Source organism: Agelaius phoeniceus, chromosome Z, assembly GCF_051311805.1.
Source record: "Agelaius phoeniceus isolate bAgePho1 chromosome Z, bAgePho1.hap1, whole genome shotgun sequence".
In the NCBI taxonomy this organism is placed as follows: domain Eukaryota; kingdom Metazoa; phylum Chordata; class Aves; order Passeriformes; family Icteridae; genus Agelaius; species Agelaius phoeniceus.
In genome coordinates, this window is record NC_135303.1 from 49,239,897 (window position 1) to 49,266,750 (window position 26,854).

The following is a 26,854-nucleotide window of genomic DNA, read 5'->3' on the forward strand; positions in this document are numbered from 1 at the left end:
GTACACCAGAAGCTCTGCTCTATGCCTTCCATCTCTTTATTAGCACCCTCTCCCTCTGATTTAAATGTCTTATAAACATAATCTTTATGAATTTTAGGGAGGACTGCTTACAAATTAACGATGTAAGTAAACAGACAATATGTTGATAATGCCAACATGGATGCTAGCCAGCAGGTAACCAAAAAAAAATTGAGAATTGTGAAAATGGTAGATGCACATTCACAAATACAAACTGATTTAAATAACCTTAATTGCCAGTAAAATGTGATTTATTAGAAATATTTAATTTTCAATCTTCCAGCAGGTCACAGTAAAGGACATTAAGATAGAGTATTCTCTCCTTCAGGTAATGAGCAATATGCTGCCAGTATATTGAAAATTTTAGTTGTTTTATAGCTGAAAAAATATTTCCTTACGAGTAATCAAGATGGCCTAGTATTAATGTATAAAAACTAAAGGCCTACATTTTGAGATCTGCATTATCTGTAACACGAGACAAAAAGGACATCAGTGATTTTAACTGTGCTGTCAGCTATATTGGTCTTGAAAGCTTTATTTTTCCATATTTGTAACAAAAGTTAAAAGGTCTGCTTCTCTTCTGATATACCTCAAATATATTTAGACTAACTCGATGGACAAAACAAAGAAGTAAAAGGACCCCACATGAATACTGATAGTCAGTATAGTCGTTAACATGTATCTTCTTTACAGAACCAAGGAAAACAACATTGTTAGAAATTAATTACAGCACATTCAAGTGAGATGGCTAGACAGGTCACTAGGGGGGTGGTGATGCAAACTGAAAACACACCTTTTACACATTTTATTCTGCTGCTAACTTAATCCATTAAACTGTTTTCCTGTTCACTGCTCAAAACTCTCTACCAATGTGTGGAAAACATGATCAAATGTTCAGCATAGCAGCACCAACCTGATTTATCATTTAAGAAGATAAGAAGATAACATTGATAAGAAGAAACAACATTTTAGCTGTGAATGGACTCCATAAAAGATTCATTACTTTGTTAGACCATAAGTGTTTCTTATTCGGTGTCTGAAGTGCAGATCGAAATCCATTACAAACAATGATGGCACTCATCCTACAAAGAAAAATGCTGCTTTTAAACAGAAATGCTTGCTGCCTATGCAAAACAAAATCTCTTACCTGGGATGTTTGTACAATAAAAATTTCAATGCGTCCACTAGAAAGAAAACAAACACAAAAATCCCCTGAAGCTAATGGATTCAGGATCTTCTGAACAGCACCTAGAAATCCTGCACATTTTTAGGATTCTGTAGTCTAAGAAAGTAAAAAAATTATATGCACACAGGATTTCTTCTGTGCCTACAAGGCACTGGTCTGTATTTATATCAAGATGTATATTTTCAAATTCAAAACATGTAATATCACCATTCTGTTACTTGGGAAGCGCTATAATGACAGCTATAGAACAAAAGGTATCCTTGAAAAGACAGTTTATTTCAATTCAACATTTCTAAAGCAAGCTCAGTTTTAACACAAGACTGATCTTGAGTAAAATAAACAACTCTTTTAACAATTTACTCTTCAAAATCTCCACAACAATTTAAAGTCAGTATTTTCCTTCTTCCAATCCAGTGGCACAGTGGATATTGCAATGCAGAACCACACACCACACACCCATTTTCAGTCTTGCACTTTGTAGGAGTGGTTCTGATCCATTGCTGTGAAGAACAGGCAGACAGTAGCTGTGATGAACACATGCACTCCCTCGTAGAGGAGCTTTGGTGAGAAGACACTCCATATGAACAGGTGGTAGCGTAGACCTGTCACCAAAACAACGTAGATGGCAACTGGGATGGAACGCATCAGAGCGTAGCAGAAACAGCCGTGACCCACTGCTGCAGAGTTCCTGGGAACAAAAACAGAGGAGGTCATTCTCAGGAAAACTCAGAAAAGACACCTGAGTTCCTCCCCTCTTCAGCATTACTTCACAGCACAAGGAGTATTCAGAGACCTCCACTTTGTTTTAGAAAGCTGATTGTTAATGCAATGATGAACCAATAAAATTTGTTCTTGTCACCTCTATATATCCTATAATGTGTATGTAGGTGTAAGCATAGATTACAATAAAGGTGCCCAGTAGTTCACTTCAACCTTAGATTGCTCTGTACTTTAATGTATTTTGTTCTAATTGTCAAAGTTTCCATTAAGCAGTTTCAAGACCGATTTGTCTCCTGTTGACCTTGCAGTGCCGTTCCACCAGACCTGAATGGTAGGAAGAAGAGAGGACGACAGTACTTCTCACAAAGCTGCTAACCTGTTAACAGACAATCAGATGGAGCATGCAGCCCCCTTGTAAAGGGCATTACACTTGTCAGACTGCACCACTGCCCATATAGCCAGCAACACTGTACAAAACAACATAAAAACCGTGCTATTGGAAAGCTTCACAAAGCTAACTAACATAACTATTGGAATATGATCCCAATATTACTGGATGGACCGTACCTGGGCTCATCTGGCTCTTGCTGCTTGACCAGAAGCAGCAACTGAGGTGGTTTTACATCAGAGACACCTTTGGCTGGCTGTATGTTGCAGCTGGCACTTGGGACAAGTCCAGGCATGCAGGAACTCAGTTTTACCTCTGGTGGAAAGGCTTTAGGCGAGGTGAAGGAAAAAGGAGTTGGGTCCTGCTGGAGGGTTTGATCCAGAGCTTTATGCCTAGGTCACAGACCTCTGAATCTTGTAACAGCTCCAACAGAACTCCGAACTGCATGGTGCCCGTGTCTTTTAAGCCCAGGGAGAGGGGGAGGGAAGGGATAGATGTGCCACCAACCAGGTAGGAGGGGGGAAGTCTCAGGAGACAAGTGACACCTGGATAGCCCAATGACTCCAGGGCTGAGAAGCCTCTTTTGAACTTTTGCCAATCAGACCATGGCCTTGCTGGAATGTTAAGATTGACGGACAGCACTTAGCAAGGGGGCAAGGGGAGGGGAAGGGAGAGGTTGTTGTTGGCACACCTGAGGGAGGAAGTGGGATAGCTGAAACAGGATATTGCATCACACTGCACCACATAACATTCTCCAAATACCATATTCTAAATCTCACAAGAGTGATACATTGCATTCCTGTCACAGGTGCTTAGCTCAGCTGGGTCCACTGCATCCCAAGAAATGTCTGCCCCATGTAACTTACATGGACCATATTTGCCACATCGATGTATTTTGGCGGATGACAAAAGTCAGATGAAAATGGAAGTGAAAAGGTTTTCTGCACTTTGATTGTCCTCCCTCTCCTGAGGCACCAACTCAAAGCAATGCTGGGTTGGCCCCTGTCCAATTTCCCCAAAATACATCTGCTGAGATTAATTCACACTAAATTCAGAAGTTTACCCCTTCAGAAAAAAGGAAGGAAAAAACTATTTCACTGGAATAATAAGCAAACATTTTCCTCTCCCCATCAAAATATTTTACATAAGCAGTTCCCAAAAGAACACACTGGCAAAGAGTGGAAATGTTGTACAGCGAAATCCTGATCTGAGGATCTGTTCTGCTCCTCCCAGTTTTTAATTCTAATCTTGTTCCAAGTAATAAAAATTTAACATGGCTAGCACTTCTGCAAGATGTTAATTAGTTACTTATGACTAAGTAAGCTACAGAACGCAGTATTTTACATAAACCATTAAACTTCTTATTTTTAAAATAAAAATAACTTGGATACAGTCCTGTTTTCCAGTGAAGTCAAGATCTAAATTCCCAAGGCTTTCAGTAGAAGGAAGAACAGGTAATGAAAGCAGAGTTTTAAAATCAAGAACAGCAGGCATGAATGACTGAAAAGCATATATTCAGTTCACAGAAAACTATTTCCTTTGCTGCTTAGCCAAGAAAACGGAGCTTGGGAGTGAATTAGACTGCTCCTTGCTGCTGCATAACCATCTTAATCTTCAGTGAGCTTGTGTAAACAACCAACTTTATGTTTAATAACTGATTTTATTGACAAGGATTAAACAAAGTGCAGTTCACTCAGTCTTAGCTGTCTTGATGCTGATATGAGTTAAAACAGTATTCGTAGTAAAATAGTATTTGTAATAGTCAGATGACCACTGAATAAACAGAGGAAATGGCTTTTCAGTCAGACAAACAGGCATTTTTAAAAACATTTTCTAGAGTTAAAAAATGCACTTGATAGATCATATAGATGAATCTGCAGGTCAATGATCCAATTCTTTCTGTATTCCGATATCATAAAAACAGCTGTTTTCTACTTACAGGATACCTCTACTTACAAAAGCTCTCAGCACTCACTTCACCTCTCAAGATAACACAGACACATATCTTTAGAGGGAAAACTTGGACAGTTTTGCTGTATGATGCAATGGTGCAATTTAGAGAAGGCAGCAAAAGCACACTGTATCCACAAAGTTAAACTGTTAGTGGGATTCAACAGCAGAATAATTAGGTTTATCTCAGAGCTGGTGAAAGCGTTCACACATGCATCCTTGCAGACAGAGCACTGGAGTGACTGAGCAGAAGCAGTGAGACCCACCTGGCCTGATCCTAAGGCAACAACTTAGCACATCATCATTCTTTTCTCTTACTTTGGCCAGGGACAAAATTTGCACAGCGAGTAGTAATGCCCTTTGTGTGCTCCTTCTTCTCATTCTACAGACACAGTGCACACAGCATCTCCAGGCCACAAGGAAGGCAGCATCCAGGGATTAGGCAGCTACTGATAACATGACCGTGACAATCCAGCTAGTTCCGCCAGTTTCTGAGTTACTCCAAACTAATTCACCAGAAGAACAGAGAAAGCTGTCTGTGGGATGCCACTCATGTATCCTTATGTTTATGATCTGGACCAGCCAGTAATGAATAACCTTGCAAATTCTCAGTGCTGCTCCAATTAAAATAATGGAAGACTACAGGACACATCTAAAGTACCAAACTGTAACTAATCCACCCTGAATCGTTCTTCAGCAATTAATACCTTTCATTATTTAAAGGAGAAGAGCACAGACAGGTATAAACTACCTCCATGTTCTGACAAAAACAGCCCACTATTAAGGCCTCTGCACAATGCAGGAGTAACAAAAAGGAATACTCAGCTTCTAATAATCATCTCATCTAGAAAGTCAGCTTATGGGGACTTGAAACAGAGATCCATGTGTTACAAATGGCAAAGCATATCCAAACTTCATGTGAGATCCTGGAAAAAGTAATGTTTTTGGAGAGTTCTGAAGCAAAGAACACTACAGATTAAAATCAATAAACATGCTGTAATTAGAATGCAAACATTAAGTATGGTCTAGAAAACATTGGCTTTCAGCAAAAACTGTCTCTTAACGGAAAATATTTAATGCATAGTAAAATATGCCCAAGAAACTGTTATATTAATACGTTTACCACTTCTTTTGATATCCTAAACCCTAATAGTAGATGTTCCATCAACAAATTTTTCACCTCTAAATCCATCTCTAAGGTGCCACTCAGTAATACAAGTCTTGCAAAATGAAAAAAAACTACAATGCAAAAAAAAAAAAAAAAATCCACCCGGAAAAAACCCCCACAAAACAAAAAAAAAAACCCAAACCACTATTATCTTGTGAAAACATGTCTCCTAGTTATACAGAATACTTGGCAGCTGGTGGCAACAAGTTTTGTAGCTTAAAAATCAAGAAAAACATCTCCACAGACAGGCCTACAAATGCATCCGCAAGGAATTTTAAAGTAATCTTTACAGTGTTTACAGTGTTCCAACCCTTTTTCCAACACACCATACCAAATAAACAGCATAGAAACATGCAAGCATATGAGGGCGGAATACCCTACTATTGTTGCTCTTCTAGGGCTGGAAGAGGAGGGTTGCTCTGGAGGGTTTCACTATGAATCTGCTGAGTCCTTTCAATGCAAGTTACCCTCTAGCATTTCTGCCCTTCCACCTCCCCCTTTTCTAGTTGAACATCACTGCCTAAATTATCTCCAACTGGAGATCCTGAATTTTGCCTATTTGAAGGCAATTACTGTACTGTCACTGTATTAACATCTTCTACAGTATTAAGTGGCACTTCTCTTTCTAGGCATTCTGCAGTTTCAAAGATCTCCCTGTTTAGTGCCCTCTGAAAAATACTCAGGATTTTGCTCATCTGCCCCATACATACTAATGAAGGGTTGCACTCAGAAACAAACTGTGTAGCATTCAAAATTTCTCCAACATCTTAGAGTATCTGCAATGTGTAAGAAATTTCTCTGATCTAAGCAAGTACCAAGCAGTTCAGCAGCAAGAACAAATTTGCTCTATCTCTCTCACATGTCCCATTCCCACTTAGTATAATTCTACAACACTATTTTAGATTATAGAACACAATCCTGCATTTTCATGGAAAAACACTTAATATATTTATCAGTTCCAAGGGAACCAAGAGTCCTCTGGAAATTTACATTATTAATTCTGGTAGAAACTACGAATCAGAACCACAGTTTTAATGCTATGAAGTCACAATTTTGTCACAATACCCTATCAATGGATAGATGTCAAAAATGGTGCTTGCCAGCAAGATAAAAGGGCTGTTAAGTGTATTCTGCTGCCATGGAAATTAGGAACTTGGGGATGACTGATTTTTCTCTGCCCTCTGCATTCTTGTCCCAGTAAGAAAGGCAGAGAAGGTACAACTACCTGAGCAAGGTCATGTCTGTGGCAGTAAGTTACAGGGGACTGTAGCACATGTGGATTGTAGTACAGGGTTCAGCAGGTTCTCACAAAGACTTAGCTGTAAAAAGCTATTAGGACTTAAAACTTCAATTCTCTTGATTTCAGCATCAAGAGTATGAAAAGTAGAATTGTATCAATGTTTTTTCTGGTTCTCACTGCTGGCATAATCAGTTGTGCTGTGAGCTTCATGTCAGCAAAATAAGCAAAAAAAAAAAAACCAAACCAAACCAAACAAAACAAAAAACCACATATACACACAAAGAACCCAAAACAAAAACATACACACACAAAAAAACCTGAAAAAACCCTGAAAAAACCAAACCAAACCAAAAACCAAACCAAAACAAACAAACAAAAAAAAACCCCACAAAAAACAAAACAAAACAAAAAAGACAAAAAAGAAAAAAAACACTAAACCAAGCCAGCCTATTCCTCTTGACACTGTCCCAGATTTTACTGCAGCAAGGTATAACCAAACCATCCTAACAAGCAAAACACAAATCCTAAGTATTTCAAAGCCCAGCATCACTCAATTTTCTATGACTATTCTTCCAGAATTCACTGAACACTTCATAAGCTTTCCAGTAGGAAAAAAACCTGAAGCATTTTACAATGGCATCATACATGCAAGGAATAACAAGGAAATTCACAGGTTGATTTTCTGCTCAGGTGCATCTGCACAATTTCCTGCCCATCTTTGTAAACAAACAGTTATTCTTCATGACCTTAGCTAAAGGTGTAAAGAAAAATTGCATCCGACAATTGTTATTGACAGACAGGATCTGAAGAAATTTAACACAGACTGTTAGTGTCCAGGTTATTCAATTAAATTCAAGTGTAATATGTTAAAATATACCAGTATAACAAGACATACTGACAGTGATACAAGGCATTTCTAGAAAGGTAAAGCACAATTTATTTAAGAGTAACTGAGGATAGGAAACTGACCAGCAAGGCCAGAATGGGTGGTAATCTATGTTTTTTACTCACTGTGGCAGTCAGTCACAAGTAGGGTCCCACAGTGAATGCTACTGAGCCCCAAACGGCTGAACATTTTCATAAATACATTATTAATTCTGGATGAATCATGTCTAGATGGTAGGACTTGAAAACACAGCTAATGTGCTGTTGGGCACTAAACTGGGTGTTGAGGTGGACAGAGTAGAAGGGAGAGCTGTCTTACTGAGAGATCTGATCAAGCTATTAAGACCTATATGAAGTTTCACAAAGTCCTGGACCCGGGTTATGGGCTAGGATGCACGCACGTGACTGGGAAACAGTGCTGCCAAAAGGGACCTGGGCGTACTGGGGAACAACAAGCTAAACACGAGTCAGCAGAGCACTGCTGCAGCAACAGGCAAATCACGTCCTGGGCTGCATTCTCAGGGGTACTACTAGCAGGGAGAGATGTGGTTATCCCAACACTACTAAGTGCTTGTCAGGCCATACCTGTAGTACTACGTTCAGTTCTATTCCCCACCCTTCCAAAAAGACATGGACAGGCTGGAGGGGCTCTAAAGAAGGACTGGAGAGCATGAAAGAGCTGTACAACATAAGACATTAGAAGTTAAGTCTCTTCTTCATGGAGAAGGCTCAGGGAGACTTCATCACAGCATTCCTGTGCTTTATTATTTCAAGATGGCAACAAAGGATGGAGACGCTTTCCTCACCAGGTGGTACATGGAGAAAATATACAGCAATGGGTACAAGTAGTGCTGGGAGAGGTTTCATCTCAGTATAAAAAAGATATGTTCTATAGTGAGAACTATCACTCACAGATACAATCTTGCCAGGGATCTGGTAGAGATCCCCTCACTGCAAATTCTCAAGACAAGACTGGACAGCATGCTAGATGATCTCATGGAGGCTCCTCTTCCCAGAAAAGGTTGAACCAGATGATCTTTTAAGGGCATCTCCAACCTGGGGTGATTTGTGGTTCTGTGAAGCAATTCTCACTCTTCTGCACTGAGGGCAGACTCAATTCTTTCTTGTATTTTTCCACTACAGTAACTATTTTTAAACTTACGACTTAAATAAAATTTGAGCTCTCTCCTCAAATTACTCCTGCCATCCCAGTAACACACACATTCAATAAGAATTTGTTAACTTCCAGAAAAGGTGTGAGAAAAGAAGATAGAAAAATCCTAGATAAATGCAGAATGACAGTATGTCACAGCTACCAGAACCAAGTAGTTATGTTGGCCATGGAACAGAGGAGAACAGAAAAGTAATGGAGAAAAAGGAAAAAAAAACTTGTAAGAATAATAGGACTAGGCCAATACCAGCAAAAGTACAGGTTATATCTAGAAACATTGCTACAATAAATAGATATAAGAGGTATAGAGGTAAAGAGGTATATAAGCAAAGGTCTGCAAGTCTGACACTCTCTTTCTAGCAGTGATCTTCTGAATGACTCTGCTTGTGCTTGAGCAGCAGCATAAACCACTCAGAGCCCAATATCATCATGAAGCTCTTGTTGGTTTAAGAGAGGAAACAAAGTCGGTACTATGCTCCAATCTGTTTCAGAATAAATAGGGAGGAATATGCAAAATACTGAAGAGAAAGGGGCAATGGAATAATTTCTTCAGTGAACTGTGCATTCATGCATTGTATCAGAATATTGCTCCCAACTTTCTTCACAGCTTTTTCTAGCACAATGCACAGCACATTCATCTTCAGAGACCCTTTATTCCTTGCGGTGCAATGAGATGCCTTCTGGGATTACACAGGGATACTCTTACTAAGCCCAAGTGTCATACACACTTTTTACTTATGCAAGTTTATAGGAGTGTTGGATTCAGCTTTGTGCAAACTACTTTTAAGAGCAATACTCAGCATTGGGATAAGGACTGCAGAGCCCCACAAACCATAATCCAAGCAAAATGGATTACAGCATGATCTGTAGACCTAAGATCTCTGCAAGGATGGAAAGGATGAGACACTGCTAATATCATTAACTGCAAAAGGAACACTGAACAAAATGTAATTAATTGCAAGATTAATCTGATGTTTTATGAAGATACCTTGATTAGTAACTGCAGAACCTCCTCCTCTTTGGACCCCAGCTGAGAAGTCAGACAAATCAACACAGGATTTTTCATGCCCTAGTTTTGGTTACACTGTAATTATAATGGCTCTGAGACAGAAAATGTAAACAGACAGAACACAACTATCAGAAGATTGCAGTTGTTAATTTGCACTTTGAGGAGGGAAGGGAAGGAAGGGAGGGAAGGAAGGGAGGAAGGGAGGAAGGAAGTGGCGGAAGGAAGGAAGGAAGGAAGTGGCGGAAGGAAGGAAGTGACGGAAGTGGCGGAAGGAAGTGGCGGAAGGGGCGGAAGGAAGGAAGTGGCGGAAGGAAGGAAGTGGCGGAAGGAAGGAAGTGGCGGAAGTGGCGGAAGTGGCAGAAGTGGCAGAAGTGGCGGAAGGAAGGAAGGCAGGAAGGCAGGAAGGCAGGAAGGAAGGAAGGCAGGAAGGAAGGAAGGAAGGAAGGAAGGAAGGAAGGAAGGAAGGAAGTGACAGAAGTGGCGGAAGGAAGTGGCGGAAGGAAGGAAGTGGCGGAAGGAAGGAAGTGGGGGAAGTGGGGGAAGTGGGGGAAGTGGCGGAAGGAAGTGGCGGAAGGAAGGAAGTGGCGGAAGGAAGGAAGGAAGTGGCGGAAGGAAGTGGCGGAAGGAAGTGGCGGAAGGAAGTGGCGGAAGGAAGTGGCGGAAGTGGCGGAAGTGGCGGAAGGAAGTGGCGGAAGGAAGTGGCGGAAGGAAGTGGCGGAAGGAAGTGGCGGAAGTGGCGGAAGGAAGGAAGTGGCGGAAGGAAGGAAGTGGCGGAAGTGGCGGAAGGAAGTGGCGGAAGTGGCGGAAGTGGCGGAAGTGGCGGAAGTGGCGGAAGGAAGGAAGGAAGGAAGGAAGGAAGGAAGGAAGGAAGGAAGGAAGGAAGGAAGGAAGGAAGGAAGGAAGGAAGGAAGGAAGGAAGGAAGGAAGGAAGGAAGGAAGGAAGGAAGGAAGGAAGGAAGGAAGGAAGGAAGGAAGGAAGGAAGGAAGGAAGGAAGGAAGGAAGGAAGGAAGGAAGGAAGGAAGGAAGGAAGGAAGGAAGGAAGGAAGGAAGGAAGGAAGGAAGGAAGGTAGGTACAAGAGGGGAACATATGTTGATTGAGAAAGACCAAGAGAGTGTAAAAGTGATAAACATTCACAATAGAGACAAGGGACACTTGAGCAAATAAGAGGTAAAGTGTGTATGGGAAAGTGAAAGAGCCTGTCAGAGAGGGAATGCATATAATAGAGCAAGAAATTGAGGAAGAGAAAGTCCATGAGAGAAATATGAGAAGTATGAGAGAAAGGTGAAAAACAACAGGGAAAAGGAGGGAAAGCATACCAGGAACACACACTGAATGTGTCTGTGGGTGTGAGCATATGGGGACACCAGAGAGAAGATGAGAAATTATGTGCCCAAGAGAGAGGAAAGGTGTCAGAGAGGGGATAGGCAGGGGAAAATGGATGAAAAAATGAGAGAGAATTTAAGAAGAAGACAATTTTATTAGGAATACAGATGTGGAATCACAAGCATGTGACAGAACAGGAAAGTACACAAATGAGATTGGAAGGTTTCCAAGTCAGCACTGGAAAGGAGGAAAATGGCTGCATAAGGGAGGGAAAGTGTGCCTAAGAGAGGGAAAGTAAAAGCAATAGAGAGGAAGCATAAGACTGTGAGATGAGGAAAGTGTACCAGAGAGGAAAAACACATGCAGAAAAAGGGGGACACACAATAGAGAGAGAAGGAAAGCATGCATGCAAGGAAGTAGAAACTTAAAAGATGAGGAAATCAACAACAGAGTATGAGGCTGAGAGGGTGGGGTAGCATACACAAGGGAGAAAAGTGTACAAGGGCAAGCAAGGAAAACTGCAGCAGACCAAAGGAAAAGCACACGCAACAAAGTAAAGCCATGATACAGAATTCTAGGAATTGAAAGCATTAACTAAAAGAAAAGCACAAAAACAAACAGGGATGGAATGTGTGAAAGAGGGATGGAATGTGTCAAAGTGAGACAGAAAGTATGAGTAAAAGAGAAGAGGGGAAGTGAAAAAGCAAGTGAAGGTAAGAAAAAGGCGGTGTGCATGAAATCAGAAAAGTACAAGCAAGAGAGACTGGGATACTGCTCAACTGAAACTAAATGTGGTCAAGAGAAAGCAGTAAAAGCAAAGAAGTATAAAAGAGAAACAAAATATGTGAGACAACCCACAAGAAAAGGAAAAAAACATGCAAGGAGTGCCATAGGGATAGGGAAATGCCTATACACAAGAGCAGGAGGCAAGACAAGCATGGTAGAAAGGGAAGAAGCCCTGTGAGGCAAGTGTGAGAAAGCAAGGAAGAAAGTGATAGAATGTGTGAAAAAGTAAAAGAGGGTAAGAAGGTGAAAGACATCTGATAGGGGGAGCCAAAGGTACAGTGGGTGGGAGGGAAGGGATGTCCAGAGAGGGGTGAAGGGAGAGGGAAAGACCCCAGGAGAGACAGATTGATGGGGAAGGAGCATGTGGGAGTGACAGAACCTGTGTATGCCAGTGAGTGCCAAGGTGTGTGAGAAGCAAGAGTAAGGAAGCAAGAGAAGGAGTGTTAGGGTGAATTTTGGAGGGTAAGTGAGGGGGCAGCAAGATGAATTAAATTATGGAAGAGAGAAATGCAGAGAGAGGGAACTAGCAAGTAGACAGTGAGAGGAGTGCTGCTGAGTGAGAGACACACAAGAAGCACAACCAAGAGTGACAGCATGTGCTGAGGCTATAATGCAAGTGACATAAAGCATGCAAGGGAGAAAACTACAAGGTGGCGAAGTAAGAGAGCCCACGATAGAGGGAAAAGTGTGGGAAAGATGGAGACAAACAAGAAATCGTGCAAGAGGGAAGGAAAACAAGAGAAAGAAGGGAGAAGGGAAAGCAAAAGGGGTAATAAAAGATGAAAAGGGTAGCATGACAGAGGTAGGAAAGGAGCACAGGAAATTGACAGTAGGAGTAAGAGAGGAAGTACAAGCAGAGGAGAGGAGAACTGTGTGCTTTGTATAGCAATGCAAGAAAGGAGGGCAGCAGAAGAGCAAAGGGACAGAGGGCAAGGGTGTGCAAGAAAAAGATGATACACACAAATGAGTGAAGACATGCAAGCGAGACAGAGAAAGCAAGAGAAGGGGTCAAAGAGCATCCAAAAGAGAGAAAATGCACACTCAGGAGAGAGGACATGAACACTGAAGACAGCAGTAAGGGCATATGACAGAGAGGGAAACATACTGTGAGAAATGTAAAGCTAGAGGAAGTGTGAAAGGCAGCAAGTGGGACAAGGACAGAGAACAACAGAGAGAGAGGTAGCAAGCTAGGGGGGGAAAGCATTAGCCAGAGGCTGGAAGCATAAGCAAAAGGGAAGTCCAAGAGGAAAAATGTGAGAAAGGTGGGAAAGCGTGAGAGAGGAGGTTAGTGAGAGAGAAAGACTTAACACAAGATAAAAAAAGGAAACAGTATAGCACAAGGGGAAGAAAAAGCATGCAAGGGAAGCAAAGCATTAGAGAGCGAGCACAAAGTGCACATCCAAGACAAAAACCACATACCAGACAGACAATAAAACTGAATGACAGCATGAGGAAACATGTGTGTGACAGAAGGAATATGGATGAGGTGAAGATGGGGAAGAGGTGTGAGAAAGTGCAAGGTGAGCAGAACATGACAACATGACATCAGTAAATCATGAAAAGTTATGGGGAAGCACATGACAGAGAGAAGAACGGCAGGTGAGAAGGAAGCAAATCATATACTGCTGGGAAAGTGTGTGAGAAAGACAAGGCAAGTGACAGAGAGGGTGGGAGTTGAAGAAAGAGAGGTAAGGGGGAACTGAGGACAATAAAAAAAGAGGGAAATGAGGAGAGAGGGAAAGCTAGAGAAAAAGAGAGGGAACAAGACCAAGGTAATGACAGTGAGACAGGGAACAATGACACTGGACAAGACAGAAAGCACAAGTGGCATTGAAAGTGCAAACAGGAAGGGTAATTTTGTGAGACAGAAAGCACACAAGAGAGGAAGGAAGACACAGAAATTAAGAATAGTAATACACGTAAGAGAGGGCAGTGCCAGAGAATGAGAACAGCAAGCAAGAAAAAGCACACATGTAAGATAATGTAAGCATGACAGGCAGAATTCATGTGAGAGAGGAAACACATGAGAGTGAGGAGGATGCATCTAAGAGGGAGGCTGTTGAGACAGGTAGGTACAAGGTGCATCACGCATGGGTAAAGGACACAGAGAGAGGAAAAGGGTGTGGGAAGCCTGTGAAAGGGCAAGTGTGAGGAAAAAAAAAGTAGAAGAGGCAAATGACAGAGCCAAAGGGAAAGGGATAACAAAGGGAAAAGAGAGGGATACTTAGGGAGAATTACAGAATCACAGAATTAACTAGGTTGGAAAAGACCTGAGGTCATCAAGACCAACCTATGAGCTAACACCACCTTATCAACTAAACCATGGCACTGAGTGCCACATCCAGTCTTTCTTTAAACATGTCCAAGGACGGTGAATTCACCAACCTCCTGGGCAGATAGTTCCAGTGCCCAATCACTCTTTCAGTGAAGAATTTTTTCCTGACATCTAATCTCATCTTCCCCTGGTGCAGCTTAAGACTGTGTCCTCTCGTTCTGTCAGTTGTTGCTGGGGAGAAGAGACCCATCTGGTTACAAACACCTTTCAGGCACTTGTAGAGAGAGGTAAGGTCTTCCCTGAGCCTCCTTTTTTCCAGGCTAAACAACCCCAGCTCCCCCACCATTCCTCACAGGACCTATGTCCCAGACTGTTCACCAGCCTTGTTGCCCCCCTCTAGACACATTCAAGCATCTCAACATTCTCCCTAAATTCAGGGGCCCAGAACTGGACACAGCACTCGAGGTGTTGCCACACCAGTGCTGAGTACAGGGGAAGAATGACCTCCCTGCTCCTGCTGGCCACACTATTCCTGACACAGGCCAGGATGCCCTTGGCCTTCTTGGCCCCCAGGGCACACTGCTGGCTCATGTTCAGTCAGCTGTGGATCAGCACCCCCGGGTCCCTCTCTGCCTGGGCACTGTCCAGCCACACCATCCCCAGCCTGTGGTGCTGCAGGTTGTTGTGACTCAGGTCTGGGACCTGGGACTTGGACTTGTTAAACCTCATATCCTTGGACTCAGCCCATCTATCCAGCCTGTCCAGGTCCCTCTGCAGAGCCCTCCTACCCTCTAACAGATCAATACTTGCTCCCAGCTTGATGTCATCTGCAAATTTACTGATGGTGAACTCAATCCCCTTGTCCTGATCATCAATGAAGACATGAAACAGAACTGGTCCCAGCACAGACCCCTGAGGGACACCACTGGTGACTGCCACCAACTGGATGTGACACAATTCACCTCCACTCTCTGGGCCCGGCCATCCAGCCAGTTCTGAACCCAGCAAAGAGTGCTCCTGTCCAAGCCATGGGCTGCCAGCTTTTTCCAGGAGCGGAGGTCCTGTGGAGAGATGGTGTCAAAGGCATTGCTGAAGGTCAGGTAGAGAACATCCACAGCCTTCCCCTCATCCACCAGGTGGGTCACCTGGTTATAAAAGGAGATCAGGTTGGTCAGGCAGGACCTGCCCCTCCTAAATCCATGCTGGCAGCATCTGAGCCCTGGGCCATCCTGGAGGTGCCATGTGACCACACTTGGGATGATCTGTGCCATTCTCCTGCCAGGCACAGAGGTCAGGCTGACAGGTCTGTAGTGTCCTGGATCTTCCTTCCTGCCCTTTTTGTGGATGGACATCACATTGACCAGCTTCCAGTCATCTGGGACCCCCCCAGTGAGCCAGGACTGCTGGTAAATGATGGAGAGAGGCTTCACAAGCTCATCTGCCAGCTCCCTCCTCCCCCTGGGATGGCTACCTGGGCCCGCAGACTTGTGAGCATCTAAGTGGCTCCACAGGTCTCTGACTGCCTCCTCCTGGATAACAGGGAACCATTCTGCTCCCTGTCCCCATCTACCAGCCCAGGAGGACAGCTGTCCTGAGGACAACCTGTCTTTCTCCTGAAAATTGAGGCAAAGAAAGTGTTAAGTATGTCTGCCTTTTCATCATCTTTAGTTACTAAATTCCCTCCTGCATCTAATAGAGAATGGAGGTTATCCTTGCATCTCCTTTTGCCATTGATGTATTAAAAATAACATTTTTTTATTTTCCTTCACAGAAGTGGCCAGATTGAGTTCCCACTGGGCTTTTGGCTCTCTAATTTTTTTCCTACACAACCAACTAAGCAACATTTCCCTTAAACATTTCCTGAGACACCTGACTCTCCTTCCAAAGGTGATACACCCTCTTTCTTTTCCTTAGCTCCTTCACAAGTTCTTTGCTCACCCAGACTGGTTGTCTTCCCCGATGGCTCATCTTTTGGCACACAGGGACAGCCTGCTCCTGTGCCCTCAAGATTTCTGTTTTGAAGCATGCCCATCCATCCTGGACCCCTTTGTTTCTAAGGGCTGCTTCCCAAGGAACTCTCTGACTAAGTCTGTTGAATAGGCCAATGTCTGCCCTTTAGAAGTCCAGTGTGGACTTGACCCCCCTCCTTGTTTCACCAAATACTGAAAACTGTAATTTCCATGATCACTGTGCACTGGGTGGCCTCCAACCACCACATCTCCCACCAGCCCTTCTCTGTTTGCAAACAGCAGGTCTAGCATTGTCCCTACCCTGGTAGGCTCGCTCACCAGCTGCAACAAGAAGTTGTCCTCCACACACTCTAGGAACCTCCTAGACTGCCTCTTCTCCGTTGTGTTGAGTTCCCAGAAGGTATCTGGCAGGTTAAAGGCACCTACAAGAACAAGGGCTGGTGATTGTGAAACATTTTCCAGCTGCCTATAGAAAAGATCATTCACCTCTTAATCTTAGTTGGGTAGCCTATAACAGATTCCCACCAGGATGTCGGCCTTGTTGGCCTTTCCCTTGGTTCTTAACCATAGGCACTCAACCATATCATCATTAATCTCAAGTTCTGTGGTGTAAAGAGCCCCCCTAATATACAGGGCTACCCCCTTCCACCTCTTCTCCCTTTCCTGTCCCTTCTAAAGAGCTTGTAGCTATCCATTGCAGCACTCCAGTTATGTGAGTCGTCTCACCACATTTCTGTAATGGCAACAAAGTCATCGCTTTCCTGCTGTACCATGGCTTCCAGCTCCTCTTGTTTGTTACCCATGCTGCACACATTAGTGTACATGCACTTCAATTGGGCTGCTGATTTCAGCCCTGATTCAGGCTTACCACCATGGGCTTGTTTCTGGAGAGCCTAGTTGCATCTACTTCCCCCTTTGAACATAGGTGAAAGCCCTCTAAATGAGTCCTGCCAATTCATGGGCTAGAATCCTTCTGCCTTCATAGACAGATGAAGCCCACCTGACTTCAGCAAGCCATGTGGTGTAAAAGCAGCCCCATGATCAAAAAACCCAAAATTCTGCTGATGGCACCAGCCCACTTGGTGATAATGTGGGTTCTCATGTTCCTTTCATCATCTGTCCCTGCCACTGAAGGGACTGAGCAGAACACCACTCTACCCCATCAACCCAGAGCCATGAAGTCCCTTTTAACTCCTCTTTTCAGTCTCATCACTGCCAGCCTGGAGTGTCAGCAGAGGGTAATAATCAGAGGGCTGAATCAGCCCAGGGAGTCTCCTGGTGATATCCCATACCTGGGCCCCAAGGAGGCAGCAGACCTCCCTGTAGGATGGGTCTGGTCAATATACAAAGTCCTCTACTCCCCTCAGAAGGGAGTCACCTACTGTGACTACTTTTCTTTTTAATGCTAGAGGTAGTGATCCATCTGACAGATGAAATGTAATCTGGAGGCTCTCCAGGCAGATTATTTTCTTCAATATCATCTGGCTGACCCTCTGGATTCAGGCCTCATACCTGTTCTGAAGTGGCACCTCGGCAGGTAATGAGGGTCAGGAAGAACTTTTTATTAAGTCCCCAAGAAGAAACCCATTTCCATTCTCCTTCATCTACTAGGTCTCCTCCTTCTGCCTGATTGTAGGAGGCACAGGAGTCCTCTGGCTCCTGGAGGGCTTCTCTCACGGATGGAAGGGTGAAACTCCACAAAAATATTTCCCTTTCGCTTTCCCTAATACTCCTTAGTCTTTTGACTTCCTCCTTAGCTTGGCCACCAGACAGGGGAGATCATTCAGCTGTTCACACCGCAGGCAGGCACCATCCATCCCTTGGTACTTCTCACAGGCTCAAACACTCCTTACAGGAAAGGGTCTGGACAGATTCGTCCTTCTTGAGGGGTTCTGTTTGGGTTGGTACACTTTTACTAGCTATGGCATCATTTAGAGACTATTGCTGAAAAAAATCCCAAAACTAACCAACCAATCAACCAACCAACCAACCAAACAAACAAACAACCCACCCCCAATACAAAATAAAAACCCCACTAGGAGGAGGATGACTGCAACCCTGCCTGCACAAACTGCCACACTGCTCCCTCAAACACAGGCCCTGTTCACCATGGTCCTCAGAGCCTTCTTTTAATAGCACCTCTGCACCTCCCTGTGCCTGAATGGCTGCTGAGAGGAAGAACCCACCTGCTCAGCTCCCTTTGAGAGAAATCTGTGAGGAAAGGAGAGAACAAGCACATCAGGGAGGAAAAGCATGCCTAAATGGCATGGGAATGGGAAGAGATCAGGGGTAGGGAAAGTATGAGCAAGAGATGGCAAACATGAGCAAGAGGGAAAGTGAACACATCAAAGTAGAAAAATGTGTCTGAGATGGAAAAGCAACCAAAGGGGAGGAAAGAATGACAGAGAGAAGAAAGAGTGAGAAGAGGGAAGTGCAAAAGAAAGTAACAACACTCAAGAGAGTCAAAGCATGTGACAGAGGGACAAAGAGCATGTCAGAACCAGAGTGAGAGAGGCGAAGAAAGTAAATAGGGAAGACCATGTGAGAGAGTGAATGTGAAATGGAAAACATCTGAGATAGAGTAAAAGGAGGGTAAAGAGAGTAGGGAAATGGGAAGATCAAAGGAGGGAGGGAGGGAGGGAATTTGGAGACAGAAGAGAGAAAAAGTGAGGGAAAGTGAAAGCAAGAAAAAGAGAAGCCACAGGATGACAGCAGGGAGGAAAAAGTGAGTAACACAGAAAAATAGAAAAGAAACATACAAAAGCATGAACATTCACAAAAACATAAGGGAAAAGCAAACCAAGAGAGAAGCAACATGTCTGTGAGAGGTTATGTATGTGAGAGAAAGCAGATGTGTTTAAGGTTGTAGGAGAGGGCAAGGTCTGTGAAAGAGAAGACTGATCAGAATGGAAGAGAAAGCACCTCTACAAGAAGGAGACAGTTTCTTTGGGAGGAGGACAACATGACCAAGAGGAAGGCAAAGGTTGAGAAGTAAGAGCGAATTGACTGAAAAAAGCACACTGCTAAGAGGGAAAACAGGGAAGGATAGATACAAGTGGAATGCAAAGAGGAGTCCAGAGAAAGCCTAAGACAAGAAAAGACAAAGGCAGAAGCTACACAAAGAGAAGAAAGGACTGAGAGGTAATTTGTGAGGAGGGGAGGGAGAGAAAACACATCTAAGACAAAGAAAAAGCCCAAGAGACAGATGGATAGAGAAATGAAGGCAGTGGAATGCCAAGAGCAAGAAACAGCAAGCAGTGTAGGGAAAGCATAAGCAAGGAAATGAAAGCATGAAGGAGAGGGAAAGTGCAAGAATGTGTCAAAGAGGTGAGAAAGCACATGAGGAATGGAAAAAGTGAAAGAGGCAAAGCAAGGAAGAATGTAAAAAGGCAAACATGGGAAAAAACATCATGCAAGTGAAGTGAGTGAGAGGCAAAATATGTCTGGAAGACAAGAAAAGCTGCAGGGCAGAGATACAAATGAGAGAGGAAAAGCCCATCTCATGGAGGCGGAAAGACAGGAGACAGCAGAAGAGATGAAGGAAGAGAAGGACAGAGGTCAAAGAGACACAGATTGATGGGGAAGAGGGACGCAAAAAGAGATGCAGAGTGAGATGGAAAGTTCAGGAAGGAGAGGAATGGTTGGGGGTGTGACTGAGAAGAAGGGATTGAGAAGGAGTGAGCAGGAAAGAGAAGTACAGTGAGGCAAAAAATAAATTAAGACAGCAAGCGACACAAGGGGGATAGTGAGAGACAGAAAGCTGTCATGAGACAAAGTCCAAGGAGAGAAAAACTGAAAGATGGAAATGCATGAGAGAGAAGAATGTTAGACACTATAAGAAGAGAGACTAGGAGAGTAAAATGGCTAAATCGACACAATGACTGCAAAGCACAAAAGACAAAGCCACAAAATGCATCTGTGGGAGACAGAGTGGCAAAGCACACACACAAGAGTCGAAGTGCACATGCACAAGAGGCAAAGCATGAGTGCAAAACACTGAGGAGAGAAAGAGAGAGAAAGAGAAAAGTGAGAAAGGAAGGAAGTGGCAGAAGGAAGGAAGGAAAGAAAAAGAGAGAGAGAGAGACAGAGAGAAAGAGACAGAGAGAAAGAAAGAGAGGAAGAGAGGAAGAGAGGAAGAAAGGCGAAGCACATGACACAAGGGACAAAGCACAAATGAGGGAAGAGCAAAGCATGTGACAGATAAAGCCCACATGAAAGACAGAGTATGTGAGAGAGAAGGCAACACGTGTGTAAAGACGACAACAGGCAGAAGGGAATGAAAGATATGTCAGAGATGAAGTGTACAAAGGAGGGAAAATGCATGCAAGAAGAAACACACAAGTGGAGGCAAAGGTCAAAGCACAAGAACAAAGTGACAGAATAAGAAAGGGAAGTTCAGAGTTGCAAGAAAAAAGGCACATGAGAGAGGCACAGCACAATATTCAGGCAAAAGGCAGGAGAGGCAAAGCACACAGGAGAAAGCAAGAATTGGATAGCAGGGAAAGCATGAGAGGGAACATACATGCAAAAAACATACAAAGTCATTAAGGCTGGAAAAGACTCTTAAGATCTTTGAGTACAACCATGAACCCAGCACTGTCAAGTCCACCCCAAACCATGCCCCAAAGTGCCACATCTGCACATCTAAGTACCACTAGGGATGGTGACCCAGCTACTTCCCTGGGTAGCCTGTTCCAATGCTTGACAATCATTTCAGTGAAGAAACTTTTTCTTAACATCCAATCTAAACTTCCCCTAGTCCAGCTTGAGGCCGCTTCCTTTTGTCCTATGACTTGCTGCTTGGAAGCAAGTCTGACCCCCACCTAGCTATAACTTCCTTTCTGGTAATTGTGGAGAGCCTCCTTTTCTCCAGGCTAAATAATCCCATTCTCTAAGCTGCTCCTCATAAGACTTGTGCTCCAGACCCTTCATCAGCTCCACTGCCCTCTCTGGATATGCTCCAGCCCCTGAATATCCTTCCAGTAGTGAGGGGCCCAGAACTGGACACAGCACTCAAGGTGTGGCCTCACCAGAGCCAAGTACAGAGGGGCAATCACTGCCCTGGTCCTGCTGGCCACACTATTGCTGATACAGGCCAGGGTGCCATTGGCCATTGTGGCCAACCTGGGCACTTGATGTTCAGCTGCCAACGAGTATCCCTGCCCGGTCCTTTCCCACCAGGAAGCTTTCCAGCCATTCTGCTCCCAGCCTGTAGGTTGTTGTGATCCAAGGATAGGACCTGGCACTTGGCCTTTTTCAGTATCATACTACTGGCCTAGGCCCATCAATCCAGCCTGTACAGATCCTTCTCCAGGGCCTTCCTGTCCTCCAGCAGATCAACACTTCTACCTAACTTGGTGTCGTGACTTAATCCGCTTGTAAAGATCACTGATAAAGATACAGATGAGGGGCAGGCAAAGCAAAGTACATGAAAAAAAGGTAAAACCTATCAGAGAGAGAGAGGGAAATGTGGGTGCAGACATAAAGAGAGAAGAAGCTTTGCAGTGAGAGGGAGAAGAGATGTGGGAAAGGAACAACTGAGAGGAGGAAGAACAACTGGAGATAATGACAGGGAAGAGAGGAAGGGAAGCCACTCTGTTTTGGGAAGGGGTCTCAAAAAAGCTTGAAAGACAGATAGGAAATCCCCAAGAGAGAGGAAATGCAAATCTAAGAGGGAGGAAAAGCAGCTTCAAGACAAGCCAAAGCAGGGTATGGCTGGGGCAAGCTCTACAGATTTAGAAGAAAAACTATAGAGGTGGAAAGGATAGAGAACGAGTGAGAAGAAGAAAGCACAAGTGAGACACTGCAAGCTCAAGAAAGGCACAGTGCATGCAAGAAAGTATGTCTGTCAAGAGACTGGAATACATACAAAGGAGAAAGTAAAAGATAAAGAGACAAAGGGAATGAGGGAGGGAAGTCCTAGAGAAAAAGGCATGTGAAAGAAGAAGGGTGAGGGAGAAGATGAGGACCCAGGTAAAAGATTTAACATGGCACAGAGGAGAGTGCAAGCAGTTTGGATTTTAAAGTATTTGAGTGCATGCGAAAGCTGGAAAATCTGTGAGGCATGGGAAAGCATGTAATAAAAGAGAAAAGCTGCAAAAGGCAAAGGAAGACACAAAAAGGATAAACAAGAGACATGAGGATGCACAAGAGAAAGAAACAAGAGACCAAACATGCACAAGAAAGCAAGAGAAAAACAAAGCACATTCAAATGAGAGAGGGAGAGCATTTGCATGCTTGCAAGAGGGAGAAAGTGCACGAGCAATGAGAGTTGCATGCGTGAGAGGGGGAAGCATACAAGGGGGGAGCTGCAAGATGGGAAGGCTCAAAAGAGGAGAGAAGTGTGCCAATCAGGAGAAGAGCATAAAGGTGAGAGGAAAAGGCGAGAGAGAGGGAGAAAGGTATGTGAGAGAAGGGCAGAAGTGTGTGAGAGAAAATGTAAAGAGCACATAAAGCAGGAAGAATGCATACATGAGAAGGAGCAAGCATGACTGAGAGATGGAAAAACTGAGTAAGAAAGAAGGGGAAAAGCCTTGATGGGGAGTCAGGGATCCATGAAGTGTGAGTGAGGAAGTGTGTGAGGAGGAAAGCTCATGCAGAAGCATGAAACAGGAAGAAGCATGCTTGTGAGGGGCAGAATCATGAGAGTGACAGGAGGGCACTGAGGAGGAGGGAGTGAGGAAGCCCAAGAGAGAGAGGTAAGCATAGCTAGGACAGGAAGCACAAGAGGCATAAAGCAAACACATGTGGCAAGTAGGAAAAGTCTGCATGTAAAAGAGGCAGGAAACCCAAACACATGGGATAATGAAAGCACAGCCATGAGAGACAGGCAACGTGCACAAGAAGGGTAAGTGTCTGACAGGATAGGAAAGCAAGAAGGAGGGGAGTGGAGAGAAGACAGGTGTAGCACCATACAGAGACAGAGAGAGAGACTGACACAGTGAGAGAGGAGAATGAACAGAGGTGTTAAACCACATCCAGGTGCCCCCGTTTTACTGGGACACCTCATATGCATAAATAATTGTTTACTCCTGTAATTCTATGCTTTCCATCTTGGTCTCTCTCAGTCTGCATGCAGCGGTCTTATCTCGATGCAAGTGTGAGAGGGAGAGATGTGTTGCACATGCAAGGGAGAAAAAGTATGAAAAACAGGTGCAAAGTGTGTCCAAGAAAGAAGGGAAGTTTGGGGTGGGGTGGGGTGCTGCTGGCAAGCGGATAACAAGAGAGGGATAGGAAAGATACCAAACAAGCTAAAGAAAAGGATAAGGAGGAATGAGAGAAGAGACAGCAGGCAAGATATAAAGAAGGACAGTGAGTCAGAGACAGCAGGAAAGCACATGGGAAAATGAAATCTTCATTTTTTAGCAGCACCAAGCTTCACAGCTCAACATCTACTATGAGCTGGGCTGACTAATCAAAATTTTCTTACATGGTAGTGTAGAAAAACCTAATCCCTTCTCCATACAACCTTACTAAAATTCTGCTTATTGCAGAATGATGTGTTTTTTTTAGTTTTCCTCTGTTAAGTTCCAGTAAGCATAGTTCAGTAACAATAGGAAGGACTGCTATGCTATAAGTTTATTTACAGACACAAAACTTAACCAACCTTTCATTATTAGCTTTTCAGCTTTTCAAGTCCTTTTAGAATCCTGCAACAGTTTCTGACTAGACTGTCATTATTCTTTGAGGATACTCTGCATGCTTACCACTGGAACACAAAACTTCCCCTAGGCTACTCATGTCCAACACAGTTAATACTGATTGTCTTAATATTCAATAAGCTTTGCATGTATTAACATCTAATGAACTCTTTTGTGCAAGCAACTTTGGGAAATCTAACCATATAGGATGGCAGAAAAATACTGTCTCACAATACAGAGGTTCAAAACAAAAATAAAGAACAAATACTGCGCCCTTTTGTACAGCAAAGTGGTGCTACATACTTGCACTTTAGGTAGTTGCAGTCTAAAGATGCAATGAGAACTGTAAACTCAGCTATGTGCTCTTGAGCAAAAGTCACATGAAAACCAGAAGAACAAGAGGAAGAAGACAATGTAACCATGACAACCTCAAACCAGAGCTTGGGCAGAAATAAAAAAGATTTTCAGAATCCTTTCAATTCAGTATTACCTACAAAGTGATAGACCATTTCAATTAAAAAGTGTAGCTGATGTTACTCGAAGTGTTCTCTACCTAAGACTGCAGTTCTGCTGATGAGAACAAATCTCATAGCAATTGTAATAAACAGCATCCATAAGACCATTTAAAAGCCAAATGAGTAAGCCTCAATGATTTGGGCAGTAGCTAGCACACTGGAGGACACGTTCTCAATTTCCAGTCATTACTGGAAAGCAAACCTCATGTTGGATATGCTAACTCCATCAAAAATTAGATTATAATTTTTTAAGTTCTAAATCTATTCAGACACCTAATTTTATCTATAGAAAGCAAAAATAACCTAACCTACCCCCAATCTGTTTACTCATAAATTCTGTGCACACAAGTTTCCTTAATACTTACATAGAAAGTGCTTCAGCTCCTAAAACTGATTAATGGAGCAAAATGATGATATTTATTTTGCAAATGGCTTGGAAGTAACTTGTTATTTGTTTATAACAGAAGCAACCCTATTTTGCTGGATCACTTTCCAATTAGAAAATACTTTTCAACGCTGAAAGTCATGGCTGCCTGGAGGAAGCCTCATAGGAAAAGTCAGTGTCTCAACAACATGAAAAGGAATGACTGAAGAGGTATCCATCACAGAGTAGTAATAAAGTCCAAGAGAAATCTTCAGCCATCTCTACAATGACAGCATCTCAGGAAAAACATAAGTGAGTAGAATACTCCTCCAGCTCATGGCAATAAAACCCCAGCCCAGTTTGAGCCAATCACTTCCAGATTTCCATACATATCAACAAACAAGTAGATGACCTCTGTATTTCTTTTTATTTATTTAGAGAATGAGACTGCTACAATATAACAGATAATAAGTATTACAATTTTAGAGAATGCAGCAGCATATACTCATAGATGCCAACATTTTTTCAGCTTACACCTTGTTCAGCTAACACCTAGTAAGACAGAATGGATTTAAACAGAAGAATTAAAAACTATTTGTATAAAATATTGAAGGATTCAGTGGAAAATGTTTGGACTGTCCTTTGTCTTTAAGAAGACACTTTCTACCCAGGACTCAAAAAAAAGGTATTGAAACACTTACTGCATGTCCACCTTACGCTAGAAGGAAAAGTTTTAATGCATTAACATGGGTAGTGAATGGGGGGTGTCTTAGATTGCAAATGGGGGGGTCTATTCTATCGCCTTCTCTTAGAGGTGGGGCAGTTATCTTCTGTTAATTGGGCAGTTTCCTTTATCTTTTCCATGACCCATCCTCCCTCCAGGAGATATCTCCCGTTAATGGGCCACTGAGTCTCACTGCATGACTGATGAAGTCCCATCATCCCATTGTGAGATGCTTCGTTCAGGGGGAGGAGCCAAGCATTCCTTCCAAAATATCATCTGAGATATGGAACACAACAGGCAGCCTCTTCCCACTGGATTCCCAGAGGAGCAGCTTTCCTCTCCACTGGATTCCCAGAGGAAGACCAGGCCCATCTACACCACCACTGGACCTTCAGAGGAAAACTGCACCCTTCTACAGGATCCCTGCTCCAACAGAATCACACCTGTCACTGCAGGAGGACTGCAGCCACCATTCAGTCAGACTGCTACCAACACCCTGACCCAGAGGGTGTCAGGTCATATTCTGACTCTGCCAGTGTTGTTTTATATTACTGCATTTTTATTTTCCCTAATAAAGAACTGTTATTCCTACTCCCATATCTTGCCTGAGAGTGCATTAATTTCAGAATTGTAATAATTCAGAGGGAGGGAGTTTACATTTTCCATTTCAAGAGAGGCTCCTGCCCTCCTTAACAGACACCTGTGTTTTCAAACCAAGATGGGGGACTCGATCAATCAAACACAATGGGCTGATGATAGCAAAAGCTGATATGAACTGCTGAAATTCCTTCAGCTAGCACACCTTCCTAATTCTGTTTAGATCAGCATCATAAAAGAATTCAGAGCAAAATTTAAGTTTGATGTGCCAGAGCTCTACATTAACAGAGTCAAGGCATAACATTAAAGTTATGCAACTATTAACACCCTCCTGTTGGGCATACATCCATTTTTGCTATCTGAAAGCCATTTGCTAATGTGAAAGCACTGTTACAACTTTTGATATCTGAGGAACAAAAACTAATAGGCATGCAGGCTTCTAGTGCTAGGAAACACCCACCAGTTCACCCTGACACTTAACTAACTAAACCAAGTAAAACACAGATTTGAATGTGCTGGTAATCTGAAAACTATCACGATGCCTAACTGAAGAGTGGTAATTACACAACACTGTGAACATCACCCACATGACAATTTTGTTTTGGTAGGAGCTCGGAAACTGAATCCATATGGAGTGTACCTGCACAGTGAGGTCTTATAATATAGGTTAAATTATCCAACAACATGGCCCTTTTCCAGTTTTAGGGAGCCAAAACCCCGAAGTTCTAATCCAGAACAGAGCAATAGAGTGGTCACTGTAAAAACTACCTTTTATATGAACCAGGTACTCACAGGAATTTATGCAAGTCACACACAGAACACTTGGTTAAGTTCAGGCATCAGTTTAATCAGTACTCCCCATCTCAAAAATAGTTTCAAGAGTTATTGCATGGTTTCCATGGAGACTGAACCTAAAGAGTTCT

At 43.2% G+C, this 26,854-nt stretch overlaps 1 protein-coding gene across 1 annotated transcript in view; it reads right to left on the reverse strand.

Annotated features, from left to right (window-relative positions):
- Positions 1-251: 251 nt before the first annotated feature.
- Positions 252-26,854, reverse strand: part of PIGG (phosphatidylinositol glycan anchor biosynthesis class G (EMM blood group)) — an 81,174-nt gene continuing 54,571 nt past the window's right edge. Inside the window, exon 13 of the mRNA XM_054652362.2 lies at positions 252-1,892. Within this exon, the coding sequence (XP_054508337.1) occupies positions 1,667-1,892 (226 nt within the window). The 3' untranslated portion in view covers positions 252-1,666. The remainder of the gene's footprint in view (positions 1,893-26,854) is intronic.